This window comes from Ixodes scapularis, unplaced genomic scaffold (assembly GCF_016920785.2).
Source record: "Ixodes scapularis isolate PalLabHiFi unplaced genomic scaffold, ASM1692078v2 PGA_scaffold12__126_contigs__length_90152505, whole genome shotgun sequence".
Taxonomy (NCBI): Eukaryota; Metazoa; Arthropoda; class Arachnida; order Ixodida; family Ixodidae; genus Ixodes; species Ixodes scapularis.
The window spans coordinates 12,251,630-12,266,621 of NW_024609838.1; the positions used below are offsets into that span (position 1 = coordinate 12,251,630).

Genomic DNA, 14,992 nt, shown 5'->3' on the forward strand with positions numbered 1-14,992 from the left:
CACAAAAGGTATTCTCGGGAAGAGGGGAGTTCCTCCTGCCCCTCTTCTCTCGTCGTGGCCGGATTCGAGACAACCTCCGTCACTAGCTGCCAAGGTTGCTAGACGGGCGTTACAAGCGAGGCGTTAGCGACATCCACCAGGTGCTCTTTGCTAATCGTTTAATTCGTTTTAAAATTCCTTTTCGTGACTTTTTTAACGAGATATTGGTATGTTCAATTTGATGGTGCTTTTTTGAACACATATAGACCAAAAAATGAGCGCCGAAATTTCGTTGTAGTATCCCTTTAAACTCCGGCGACTTTTTAGCTACCTCAACTAACTATATTTTCTGACTCCCCGGCCTTTACCCTTTCTGGTATGCTATTTAGTATCGCGAAATTCATAATAGTTATTATGAAATCGGCAAATGAAAATGATGCAAAACCCAACATTCAAATATTCCCGCACTTTTCAGTGCCGTGACGTCAGTGGCGGGCCGGCTTGCCAATCGAGCGAGCAGTCTAACAAATAGAATATGCCAATCATTAGTTCCGTGTTGGAGCGCGCGGACTGGAGCGAGCTTCCAAAGCGTTCATTTGACACCATAAAACTGCTTCGAATCAGTTGGGAACACTGATCTCAATGACAATTGCTGGATCGCGCTTGCCGCTCCCGCAAGTGAAGCCACCGGGCTTCACTCGCTTGGGATACGATTTGCCGTTTTTGCTAGCCTTTGCTGCGGTTTTCCAGCGTGCTGACGACACGTTTGCTACTCGTTCGTCGTCATTCGCCGAAGAAGTTTTTTGAAGACTCTGTGTATTGTTGAGACTTGCCGTTGTGAATACGTGGAAAATTTTACGAAAGTGCAGTGTCGCAGGAAAAAGGCACAACGCGTCGAAAGGAAGGGCTGGCGGCGTGTTCAAAGCTTCCTTGGCACGCCGAAGTGCCGTGTCTCTGTGCCTTCGCGCGCTTGGATACCGACCAAGAACCGACGCCGTGTGAATGTGTTTAGCGAGTGCAATGTGCGTGAAGCCGTATCAAAAGGTACAACTCGTCGAAAACGTGTCGCCGGTGTCGCGGCGTGATCAAAGCTTCCTTGGCACGCCGAGTGATGCATCTTTGTGCCTTCGCACGCTTGGATACCGGTCAAGAATTGACGAATTATGTACTATATTAACCATCAGTGGTTGGGAACGACTTCCACAGTCCAAAAAGTGAACCCCTGCCTTCCACTGACGTCACTTTTTCATTGTTGCCAATAGTGACTTTCAGTTTGAAACACACGGTGAGAACCAAAACTGTAAATTTAATAACTTCGTGAAAAAAAAATTATTTTGACCTAATATTTGGGATACTATTTTAGCGATGTTGTTTGGTGAGCGCAGCAAAATTTCAAGCAAATCGGGGACCATGAAGAAATCGTCGGAGTACCCCTTTAAGGTACATTTTATTTCTTTAGCTCTATAGAAACCCCTAAGCATGTCTGGTATAGATATAGTAATATCATTATGATCTGCTGAGTAGCCGCTCCGCTACCTTCACGCAAACGTGAAAAATAACAAATGTTCACACATTTCACGCGATTGCGGCTCAGACAGAGGACATACAACCAACATATTACATTTCTAAATTACATTAGAATAACATTAGACTGATATGTCTAAATAATTGAAAAAATAAAAATTTACAAAAATGGGGTTTTTGAGAAAATTGACCTCAAACTTTTAACATTTGTTATTTCTTACAACGTTTACGTGAAGGTAGCGGAGCAACTAGTCGACAGATCATAATGATATTATTATATCTATAATGGGCTTTAAAGTAATGACCTGTCGAAGTTGGCCAAAAAGCAACGGGAGTGACGAGTTTGGCATGTTTTTCTGAGAAAACAATTAAATCCCTAAAAATATTTGAATACGTCAAGGTATTTTTGTAATGCCTATAAACACTAGCGCCAGCCGAGGGTGTCAAACACGCGACCTGCGACGGCAGGCAAAAACAATAGTTTCTGCCACTGCGGCTTCTACGGCTCGTAACTCGAGAACAAAAAAATCTGGGGAACATGCGGTTTGCGCCCTTCTTCATTTGAGAAATGCCCCCAAAACATATATTTTTTTCGTGAAAATTAAAAATTAGACCGTTTTAGCCTGCCCGATTTGAGATGAAAACACCCATATGTAACCATTTTTGCAACGGCTAACGTGTGCGAGTCAAAGCAATATAGTTTAAATGAATAAAAAAAAAACTTATTTGAGTGGTGGGCAATTGACGAATGGTTATTTACTGACTCGTGACTGGGGTGAATACATACGCTATTTAGGAACGACCAACTTGAGCGAACGCTAGAGGAGGCGACCTCCTCTCCAGCATCCGCTAGTGCATGGAAAGAGGTTGGGGAGCTTCCCCTGACATGATGAGCAAAAAGACAGTACACGTATGTATTACACATAGCTAGCATGTGTTGTCACTCTTTCTCCTTTTTATATTCATTTTGCAGCTGGCAGATCCGTAGAGTTTATGTGAACAATCAGTGTACTGTGACAACTCTGAATGCCTCGTAGCCGACGTAGGAGCCGATCCTCAGGATCCTCATGTTCCTGCTGCTGAAGAGGGCGTCACGAACGACCCGGCAGCCGTTCCACTCGTACGGACAGAAACACCAGGCGAGAAACAGCGTTCTCCACAGGTGAAACTGAGGTAGTAGCTAGAAGAGATTGCAATTAGAACAGGTAATCTTAATGTACGCGATGCTCTCAGATGACGCTCGTGGTTCTCTACCTCGAAAGCCTCGGTCACACTCCTCATACACCGCACAACAGACAGTGTGGAGACACTGTCTGTGTTTCTTGCTTGACCAACGGTTCCATTTAGTGGTGTTGTACACGCCGATGTTCCCAGATTACTACATGCCAGCTGCGACAACTGTTTATTAACGATTCACGCCATTTTGGAAGTTCCCCCCAGGCTTGTTTACCTGCTTTTGTAAACGCTCTAAACACTACACCGCTGGTCGACCAAAAACTGTCTGCAGCCATGCTCGAAACTGTCTTTTGTATGATGTATGAGCGGTACCATTCATAATGTTTCTTAATAAAGACACACGAACCAAAGCTGACAGCATATACGGCGAGCAAAAGGGGCTCTATATATGTTTATGCTGCACAATATATGTTCTGCGTATACTCTATATGCTTTGACTGGAATATGCCCAAAGCATATGCCATTGGATGGAATGACATGTATTTCCCATATCGTGGGCAGAGTAGGAAATGGCCATTTACATTTTATAATTACATGGCCCTTTAAATAGATGACAGTGCGAATTGGATAGCAAGACCCCCCCCCCCCCCCCCCCAAAAAAAAAAAAAAAAAAAAAAAAAATTCTGGTTACGTTTTTGGTATGACCTGACTGGAACATAGAATAAAGCAGTAATTTGTGTGAAAGAGGTAAAAGTATCACTAATAGGCTTTACAAGAGATAAAAAAAAATTGCTGACTTTGTTTATTAATTATTTTATGCTCGATACACCGACTTTTGAAAAGGGTCTACTGTCCATGTCAAAAGAAAACCATAATTTTCCCCAAAATATAAGCAGAATTTAGTCAGGCTTTTAAAAGGATGATACAAAGTGCTTGTTCAACCTAGTTATCAGTCACATTGCGTTTTCTTATAATAACTGAATAGAAATCGGTTTCTGTGCATGTATACCACTGTTAGCGCGACACTGACAGCACCAACAAACAATCGCCTTTTTTTTTAGTTTAGTTAACAGCTGCTCGAAGACCGTGGCGCTGAACCCTCCATCGGGGCACTAACACAGGCGGTAAAAGACTTGTGCCCGTTAATAATCAATCTAAACAAAATTTTAAAAAAGCGCGTATGTCGTGTTTGTGGTAACGGTATATCGCACACTCTTGTTTAACCCGCCGACTGCCACATTTCTCACTCCAACATAACATACCTTGGACATCACAGGGCACATCATATCCGCCAAGTTGACAAAACCAAAAATGATCCAGTACGTAATCCACTTGACGTAACGCTGTTTAACGTTGGAATCGACGCAGATCAGGGAAACAACCGTCGGATATGGGACGCACAGAAGGTTGCTCATATGCCTTCCGAAAACGCCGATCAAGAACGACAGCGTCATCAGCACCAGCAAGACGTACAGCATGAATTCCCTGCAAACCATCGTGTGAAAGTGTGTACAGAAAAGTTATGGGAAGAACTGTATACTGTGTGGCATCAACATACACCAAAATATTCTGTTGGCAAACAAGTTCGGCACCGCGTGCGCGCAGAAACCCGAATTGCATGAAGTGATTTCGCACGCGCCGCGCGGACATCAGCGCCATGAGGTCAAAGCAACGCGCTCAGCGGACGCCAGTATTTGAGTTCGTTGTTCACGCCTGGTCTGCCAAAAACGACGCTCTATTTGTTTATGCGAAATGTAGGCTCTAGCGAAAGCGTTATAAGCTTGCCATAAGCGTGAACCCAGCAGCAACAGGGGACTTGAATAAGAGTATTACACAAAATAATCATTAGTAATGGGTGGCCTTTTTGTGACTAAACATTGCACGCAATTACTACAAGCTTTCAGACAAGTACCGTCGAACTTGCGGATCGCAACTGTTGATAAGTAGCTAGGGTCACAACTCGTGACGTCATTGTGAGACGAATCACAAATCCTGGTCGTGACGTCACGGATTGGAACCGCAAGAGGGCACCACCAAAACATATCGGCGCTGGTGCCGAGAAGAATGAACAAATTCGATGGTGTCATGACGTCTGCTGCAGCCTGCAGAAGGCACGCGCTTAGCGGCAAGGTCATCACAATGGTAACTGACCCCTGATTTGAAGTCAGTACAAGCTATGTATGGACAACCTCCCAGTGGATGTCTTTTAAATAACATAAAAAGTTTTATATTTTTTGAGGCCGGATTTTGCGGTATGTTACCCGCAAACATCGGCAAGAAACGAGGGATGTGCCAGCTCTTCAAGGTCCCTTTCGCTTACCTTTGTACTCTTGTGACCGTCTCAAGGTCGGACAGTGATCTGCCCAAGACAGTGTCTGCGGTAAGGCGTGCCTTCAACGCGCAGTGGAAGCGATACATCAAGCGGCACAGCAAGAATTTGTCGAACCTAGCAGACATCTTTTTGTCGGGAAGGCTGGATGATGGCGTCCCGGCTGCCTCCTTCGAAGGAGAGCCCTGCTCGCCTTCCAACGACATCACGCTCAAGACCTTGGGGTATTGGACCGGTCACTCCTGTGGTCACGATGCCAGGAGCCTCATACGATCACAGTGCATACGATCCTCCCCATGGTTCGTCATGTCCAGCCATGTCGTTGTTGTAAGAGCACGTGCCATCCGTGACCGTCATCTCCTTTTGACTGCTGAATTGCACACGCGCGGCCGCGCGGTGCTGTTGAAGCAGTGTGAGTTGAAGCATGTCCGGCTTGAATCGGCTTTGGATTTGGATTTTGCTGAATTCGTTGATTTTGACATTATCATGTTTTTCGAGACATGGTACACGGAATATACTGACGTTTTTAGGCTACCGTTATACGATTTTTTTTTTCTCAATCGTACTGAAAACCGAGGGGGGGGGGGGGGGGGGGTCAATTGTGATTAAGGGAAACATTGAGTGTGAATTATTGCCTACGTTTTGCGTAATCACTAAGGACTATGAAGCTTTGTCCCTGCGAACTAAGCACAATAATATAGAGTTTTAGTAGATCGTTCCGATACCTCCGATAACCCCGATAACGACACTATGCATGCGCAAGGGGGGCGGTGGCGGAGTATCGGGTATCGTTATCGGAGTCATGGGAACGATCTACCAAAATTCTCTATTGTCCCTGTCATTTATCGACCTCCCAGTGGCGTTTTGACTCCCTGTTTGGATTTCTGAGCTGCTCTTTTTGAGTTATCAAATGAAAATAAGCTCAACCTTATATGTGGTGGTGATTTTAACGTGAGCATGCTAAATAATGGTGTTTAATTAAAAAAAAAAGAGAAATAGAGAATTTAATAATCATGAATGGTTGTCGGATCGTAATCAGTTTACCAACTAGTGAAAACGTTACTTCAGAAACGTTGATCTGGAGTAATAAGTTATGATCTTGGCGATCATCTTCCTATTTTCATGTGTGTTAAAACCAGCTGTATTAAGAAACAAGTGTCAGTCCGCAGTGATTACGCCGGACGGTTTGGAGAGGTTCGCGCAGAATGTAGCTAACCCAAACTGGGATGACGTTTTCGAAAATGGAGACCCCGACGGAGGCGTACAGTTTGTTTTTGACGCGCTTTAAAAGCCTTTACAGTGTCGATTTTTCAAATTAATTAAAGTAAAAAAGCGGGTTCGGAAACCTTGGGTAACGGTTGACTTACCCGAAAGAATAAATATTAAAAACGCTCTCTATAAAAAATTTACGAAGACTAAGGATCCCACTGACATCGAGACATATAAAAATTATCGTAATCAACTAACAAAAGAGTTGAAAAAGGCAAGGACGCGTTACCCTCATGAATCTTTTAGATCTTCAGTGGGCCGCAGTGATCTTATGTGGAAAAATTTACATGTGGTGGTCGGGCGTGGTAAGCGGTCCAATGACATAGAAGGCATTTCTTCTGCCGGCGTCAAGTTAACTGGCACATCTTTAGCAGATGAATTTAATGACTATTTTGTAAATTTACTTCAACGTAGTTATAGCGGCGACGCATGTAAGAATGTCACTTTAAAAACCAGCGACTTTTTTTTTTACGTTTAGTTATTGACACAGTCATTGATGCGGATGATTTGCAGATTAGACCAGTCAAGTATGTTTTAGCTTTGATCACTCCCTGTCTTATATTTTTAACTTGTGTCTTTCAATCGGTGTGCTTCCGCAACTCATGCAAACAGTTAAAGTGTCTGTACTGTACAAAAAGGGAGATAAAAACGACATAAGCTATTACAGGCCTATCTCTGTCCTTCCCGTATTCTCAAAAGGCTTAGAAAAAAATATACACATTCGTATATCTCAGTCTTTGGATAAGCACCAAATAATAACTGATGCTCAAGTCGGCTTTCCGAAAAATCGGTCTACAAAACTTGCATTGTTCGAACAAAAATAATTCATTTTACGGAGTTTTGAGAGACAGAAATTGGCACTGGTCATTTTTGTAGATTTTACAAAGGCGTTTGATTATATGAGTCACAATTTACTGCTAGAAAAGTTCGATATTTACGGAATTCGAGGTCAAGCACTTTTGTTGCTTAAATAATATTTAGGTGACCGTAAACAGTTTGTTCGACAAAGACAATTATATCGGGTGTACCACATGGAAGCATCTTAAGGCCATAACTGTTTAATATATACATTAATGATATTGAAGATATGAATCCACCGACTAAATTCGCAATATACGCGGATGACACGAGCCTCTTCTTTTCTGGCGAGACTGGCGACGAGCTTATCAGCTGCGCAAACGTGGTTCTAACGCGCTAAACATCAATGCGAGGAAGACGAAGGCAATCATCATTCGGCCTAAATACAAAAATGTTTCTACAAGTAAGACCCCTGTCTTAAATGCAAGGGATATAGACGTAGACGCTTTTTCACACGCGCCAGAATACAGCCGCCATTGCTGACCTTCTATTGTTTTACCGAGATACCGAGGCACTAAAATTGGTGTAGACGAGCCTCCACAAAAGCCAGTGGTGGGGAGAAAGACATAATAAAATCTAAGATGTCAATAACCTAGCCTGCTATAATAATAATGAAGTAAAGTAAACGTAATAAGGGGAAACAAAAACTGAAGGTCAGTTATGGCGGTGCCCATGCACAGCTGCTGCAAAGCGTCTATAGATATTGTAGATAATATTAAGAGTTTAGGTGTAATTTTCAGTCACTACTTAACTCGGGAAAATCACGTAAATGACTTACGCACTAGATTGTCAAAGGTCATTGGATTAGTCTGAGTTATTGTCATCCAATCTGGGGAACCACCACCCGCACAAATCTAAAAAAAGAAAAAAAAAAATAACCTGCTGAAAACAAAATGTGCACCTCATTGAGATGTTTCTTACAACTATATATATATATATATATATATATATATATATATATATATATATATATATATATATATATATATATATATATATATATATATATGTGTGTGTGTGTGTGTGTGTGTGTGTGTACAGTAATGGGCCCTGTTTACAACGTGTACAAGTATAGACTCGCGATCATTTTCAAGTTAGAAAATGAAAGAAATGGGGATGGCTAAGTAAACCTTGCGGGGCTAAAAGAACATTCAACTTCCTACCCAACACGGTCGGTGGAACATTGGACTGCGCCACTGTGTCACAACAACTATTCAATGCAATCACCCAAATACACGCTTCCTACTATATTGAACTCCCTAATAAAAAAAAAATAACATTGATATTATTTCTATTGCGATTCGGGAATTACGAACTGAACTAATGTGACGCGAAAACGAATGAATCGATTTACGAGAGCTGTTTGATTTTTGTATTTTACCGTGGTATGTCGGGTTTTTCAGTGTTTTTCGCTGTTGCTTTGTTTTGACTTGTGTATATGGAACTACAAGGGACCAAGGGGCTCCCTCCGTCAAGCTGTTCTTACAGCTTTTTCCCCTTGTTTTCTCTAGGGTGCCTCAGTGACCTTGATGCCACCATTTGTACTACCCGATGCCGACAGCACGCGCTCACGGGGAAAATACAAAGAAATCGACGAAAACAAAATGTCGCCATAGCACAGTCAGCGCCACAAACGCGTGCAGGGGCACGCTCTTTCACGCGCTTCTGAACAAAAAATACAAATAAACATGTGGGACAAAATGGCGAGATGCCACCACCCTAAGCGAAGCGCACATGAAGGCACCCTAGTTTTCTCCATTTATCAGCTGCTCGTCCAGGTGGCAGCACCTATCTTGAAAAAGGTGGACTGAAAAGGTTTTTTTTAGTGCAGCGGACGACATTTTAACATAGAAACGAAGCAAGATGTCCGATTAGACTTTTTGACAGCTAGATGCTGCTCAAGGTCACGAAAATGCGAGTTGCCGCAACAATAAACGCTTCTATAACACTGATGTTTTGTTTCTTACCCTAAGACAGTGTAACGGATTACTTTTTAAAATAACGGACACATGGAAGTCTGATTGTAAGGAAATTACTTTCTTTTATTAACGTATACAATCTGAAGAGGTAAATATTCGTTTGACGTTCATTTAAGACAGTAGAATAAACTTCCAGGGAATGATTCTCATTTTTGATTTCGTTATGAGGCCTCTACCAAACGGTAGTGGCCTTCCAAAAATTGGCCTATAGGCTCATTGGAGTGCCCCTCCCCACGGTAATCTTTAGTAAAAGGCGAAAGATTAAGTCGTCATAATGAGGAGAGGCCTGAGCGTTAACTCTCACCACGTCGGAAAAGAAGAACCCACTCGACACGTGCGACCTGTACTTCGCAGTGATGCGGTGGCAAATGTACACTACATTGCTTTTATTTAATATATAAAGTCGCCATGTAACTAACACCTGCATTTTATTCAGAGCTTGGAGACTATCTCTTAAAAGTAATATAATATTGCACAACACTACTTCTTTCTATTCGGCTTTTACTTAGAACGCGAAGAAATGAAGCCGTGTCTAGGTCATCATCATCATCGTCGTCAGGGCTTCGCGCACGGCTTCGCCGCTTCGTTCGGCTGGGGATTTTTCCGGGTCGAAAAATCCCCATGTACCCAGGATGTCCCCGTTTGTCCCTATCGTCGCTTGTTTTTACACACCTGCTGCGGAACACACGTTTGGGACTGAAATGTCGCGAAGTTAAACATCGTTTATTGATGAAGTAAAATGCGCTAACTAAAGCAATTACTCTTTTACAACGCTAATCAAGGTACATACAATTCTGTACAACCCAAATAACAAAAGTGTTCCGCGTTATTTTCCGGCGAAGAGACGAAATGCACGCGCGTTTACCTATAGGAATGCACAGGAGCACCGCAAAAGTAGTCTGGTTGTCTGCTTCAATTTGCGTCACGGAAATTGCATAGGCGCTAGTACCAGTTGAACATATAGCATACATTATAGTAATTTTATGGTGGCTGCAACACTTGAAGTCATGTCGCAAAGTATTCTTGAACATTTCTTTACGTTATTTTTTCAACATTCTAATCAAAATATTTAATACGAACTATACTACTTCAAAAGAAAAGAAAATGATCAGAGCCTGTAAAGTCACCCAATTCAAAATTAAAAACAGAAAGAAAAAAAAAAAACATATTACTTTTTGGTAGGACCCCGTAAAAGATTAAAGCAAAATTACAATCGAAAGGGATATAGAGTGTGTTCAAGGCTCGCCAAGCATTCCGGTGACGCTTATATATTGCTAATATGCCAGTCTTATCACTATATGAAAATGACCCCGTCTCGGATCTTTATGAGTGGATAAAACACTGAAAGCTTACAGAATAATGTTTGCGGGCTATGAAAAGCGTCTCTTTCTATTATTTTCTATGCCTGGTACCTTTTATCACGCACTTGTCCTAAAATATTTCGAGCGTGCGGGCGATGTTTTGAACGTAAAACAAACATCTTCGTACAGAGCAGAAAGAATAAAACAGTACAGTACATGACTATATTACGTGGCCTTCCATTTGTTTTGATCGTACATGCACAGGGAGTTACTGATCCAATGATTACTGCGTAGTTCTTGCCGTCTCTCTTAATTTCCTGATGTCGTTCGTACGACGTATATCCTTCATGCTGAAAAGCGCCGACGTCGTGTTCGCGCTAACAGTGTCCGACATGTACATAAACACGTGCACGAAGTCGTTTTAGTACCGTTTTAAATGCGATGAATTTGAAAGAAAAACGCCATAACTGACCAATTATTTCTTCTGCCTGACTGAGAAATGTTCCAAGCTACTTAGTACGACGAATTATTCGGGATATTCGCTCTTATAATCGAGCGCAAGGAGAAAATGCATTCACTTTTTCCCATGGAAACGCATTACCGGAAGTCAATTTTCGTCTGGTCGCTGTCTGTTTCAATTTGCTTCAGCACAGACTAGCGCCAGTTGAACCTCTATAGCGTACATTATAAAAATTCTATGGTTGCCACAACTTTGTTAAATTCATCGTTAAAAAAAACAACTTCCGTGCAGTTTCTTTTTTTTAAGTGTTGAAAATGTTTTGGGGTCGCACGGCGATACGAAAAGTGTTACAATGTTGTTATTGCTTAAAAAAAAAAAAGCATCAACCATGCACCTTTGTCATGTTCTCACAAGCGCGTCTCCGTCACCTGCCACGACGACATGTAAGTGTACGAGGTGCTTTCGCTCTCTGCGACAGAATGTTAAAGACTATCACGGTCTAACTGCAGGTTCAGGCATGTGGGTGCGTATTACTTCCAGAAACGCCAGCACAACATTGCCTGTCTACGCCATTGCAAAGAAAAGAAAGAAACAGTTCCAGCGCTTCTTAAGGGACGCCGATACCGACGTATTAATGTCCACAGTTCCTCCGCGAGTGCCTCACGCCGGCAGCTTCTTCTATGAGTGACAGAAAGGAAAGAGAGTCAAAGACACTTTCCATCCACAACCGACATCTTTAATTAATTTACTAATTTATTGCGGAAACCCCACGGTGCCCCCAAGGGCACTATGATATGGGAGGGACAAACAAGACATTTGATGCCACAGAAAAACGCAAAACAAAAAAAGGGAAGGCAGCATAGAAGAATACTGTGCACAACATTGCGAAACCAGAGATTGTGCGACAAAACGAATATGCGCCAACCTCTAAACATTTTAACAAACGTAAAACAAAAAAACAAAAACAAAAAAACGAGGTAACATATTGTGTGTGTTCTTTTCTTTTTGAGCCAAGAGTTTCAGTGTTGAATAAAGTGGGAAGGAAAAAAAGAAAAAGAAAGAGCATTGAATAATGAGGGCTTAGTCTTCCTGTTTAGAGTGATCACACCTGCAACAGATAGTTTGATCGACGCAGGGCCGTACCCAGAAAAAAATTTCGGGGGGGTGTTTCGGGGACAACGGCGGCCATTTTGAAAATGTCTATTGTCTTATTTTCGCCTATGAATCATGTGCATCGGTGGCATATAATGGAGAGTTACAGCAAACCGGAGAACCGGTCCCGGTTTGGTACCCGGTAGCCGACCGGCGCCACTGCACATGCGCAGAGGTGGAGAATAAAATCGGCTGGCTGCAAGTGCACCGACCATGTACCACGCACTGTTCCGGGGCTGGTCCTCCGCTTTGCTAAAAAGGTAATAAAAGGATACTTTCAAATCTCTTGTAACCTAAAGAAAAAAAAACTGTCAGGAATTTAATTCCTGGTAATGGAAAGGAATAATAGTTGGTGTATAACTTTTGCCGATTCACCTGGACGACCCTGCGTTTTATGAGAAGTCGCTAGTTGCCTTCACCATGCCGCTACCACCAAGCCTAGAGGACCTCCGACCAACCACCGACTGCCAGCGAAATAATTTTTCGCGTTCAGAGCAATCGCTCTCGTGAAGTTTTAAACCCCAGTTGCAATTCGTATCCATTCTATTCGTACTTAGGTTGAGGGCACAAACACGAAATCTGCGCATATCTTGAGTGCTTTGCGGGGTTCGGTACATCAGGGCCGTACCCAGAAAAAAATTTCGGGGAAGGCGGGGGGGGGGGGGGGGGGGGGGTCAGAACCCCCTAACCCCCCTCCCCCCCCTGGTTACGGCCCTGGATCGACGCCGCGGCATTCATAACAAAATGTTACAAAGAAGTTTCAGGTGGAGACATTGACAACAATTTGGTAGAGGCTGTCACTGAGTTCGCGTTTCAAGGCGATCGCACGTTGATCAAACCTACGGGCCTTATTAATATACCTGGCGGACCAACCCCGTAGCGGTTCTGTATTTTTATTGAGGTACTACCGGTGTGAATCACAGGCTACGACGTTAGACATTACAGTCACCGATAGCTCAAGAGACGCAGGATGTCGTTTATTATGTTTCATCTTCTTACTCCGTGTTTCGTTTTTCGGCTTCCTTAATCGCGTATGCTGCAATCTTCCTGGATGCAATAATGAGATGCTCGGTGCGCAAGTTAAGGAGAAGAGAAAATGTGGAGTAGCGTAAGAGAAAGAGAGTGATCACGTGTGCGACACGTGAAGCTGCTCCTTAGTCCAATGCAGACATCTCAAGCGCCATTCACACACTTGCAACTGAGTAGGACCGAGAGAGACAAGACTGGTTCTTAAGCGTCGCAGGTGGCAGCAGTCATGTCTGATGGGTGCTCTAAATGGCTTAAGTCGTTAAATACGTCAAAATGCAAACTGGTCCGCGTCGCTCGCAAAAAAACGTAATGTCTGAATTTTCCTGTTCTCTATAGATCCGAGCTAACCAAATCCGTCTGCTCTTATAAATATAAATAGTCACGTGGAGACCATCGCAGCAGAAGCTTCGTACACACTCTCGAAAAAAATGAACCTTAAAACCGCACCTCCCCATTTATACGTATAAAGGCCTACGAAACATGCCATCGACCAAAAAATTAGAATATGGAGCAGCAATAGGGAACCCTCATCAAGTTACGTAAAGAACCAATTGGTCCATGCAAGTTGTATAACACTTGTATAGCGCTCGCAGCTTGGGCGCCAATGTGAACGGAGAGTTGTACGGAACCGTGTTTGCACATCCGCTACCATAAAAGACTCACATGCGCAAGTTTGTATCGGAGGGCCCATGGTACCGCGTGTCGGATGTGCAAAACTCCCTAATATGTGCGTACTGCCGCTCCGTGTATGCGAGGCGCGGGGCTATCTGTTAGCTAAGACGACATCGAGGATGACGTCCTAGAGGATGACGTCAAAGTCTACCTCTAGGGCAAACTCAAGGACGACGTCCAGAACAACGGTCCTAGAGGACAACGTCAAAGGCGACGTCGAGGACGACCTCTGAAGCGATCATAAGGAGGAGCTCTATGACGACGTCGAGAAATTACGGGCCTAGAGGATGACGTCAAAGACGTCTAGGGCGAACTCTCGGACGACCTCCAGGACGACGTCGAGAACGACGTCCGCACACGGGCGGCGCCTGCGTATGCGGAGGTGCTGCGCACAGATGCACGGCACATTTGAAGTCAGATACCGTACCGCGAAAACCAAGTGAAGATCTATTCTAAAGAATGCTATCGATTTGAAAATTGATTGTACTTTAATTCAGCATTTCAGAGCGCGGAGGAAAGGGGGGGGGGGGGGGGACATGGTAGATTTCGAGTTTGGACGGGTATACGTATCAGATAACGTTAAACAAGCAGTACTTAAACGTACGCAATAATCAAAACACTTTTGTTTTGATCTTTATTTAATTTATGTTTTGTGTCGAGAAATGAGTTGTGCAATGCAAAGTGTAAAATAAAAATGCAAAAACAAAAGAAGCGGTGCCTGAGAATTTATTGTGTTCCCCTCGCGCTCTGAGATGGGCCCGCCGCCACGTGGCCAATTGGTACCACCGACTGCCGCCAGGTAAGCGCCCCGCTGAAAAAGACCCTTGATCGAGCGCTCCAGTAAAGTTTGATCGCTACTGTACAGTACATTGTATTCATAGTACGTGACTTCAAGCACACTGCGCCCGGTGTACCTACTACTTGAAGTACGTAACCTCTCACTTACTGTGTATTTTCCTTCAAATACTTTTTAGACGTAAGTTTTCCAACAGAGGAAGCATGATACGCTCACGCAAGGTTGATATCAAGATTTGTCTACTGTTTGAGACATCGGTGTTGTTCAGTTAACAGACAGTTAAATGGTGTTCTTGCGGACTTCCGGGACTCGTTAAGTTACGCTCATGAGAGACACGAACACGCTGAATTGGCCATTGCGTTCGGATGGCTAATAGAGGCTCATTGCAAGCAGAAATAATGGCTCCCTGTCAGTAAAACGTATGCGAGCAGCGCATTCAGCACTGTCCTTTATCGCCGGAAGTAATTC

The 14,992-nt window shown here is 43.4% G+C and overlaps 1 protein-coding gene and 1 non-coding gene across 2 annotated transcripts; both read right to left on the bottom strand.

Moving 5' to 3' along the window:
* Positions 1 to 2,418: 2,418 nt before the first annotated feature.
* LOC115322441 (receptor expression-enhancing protein 6-like) lies at positions 2,419 to 4,260 on the bottom strand. The gene is made up of 3 exons (XM_040211589.2): positions 4,233 to 4,260; positions 3,942 to 4,199; positions 2,419 to 2,683 (listed from the first exon to the last, which is right to left on the bottom strand). Exons 1-3 carry the CDS (start codon positions 4,233 to 4,235, stop codon positions 2,507 to 2,509), a joined length of 438 nt encoding a protein of 145 aa, XP_040067523.1. The 5' UTR covers positions 4,236 to 4,260; the 3' UTR covers positions 2,419 to 2,506.
* A 5,026-nt stretch (positions 4,261 to 9,286) lies between these two features.
* Positions 9,287 to 9,408, bottom strand: LOC115320899. The gene has a single exon (XR_003918723.1). It is a non-coding gene; the product is annotated as a U5 spliceosomal RNA (small nuclear RNA).
* Between the last annotated feature and the right edge of the window lie 5,584 nt (positions 9,409 to 14,992).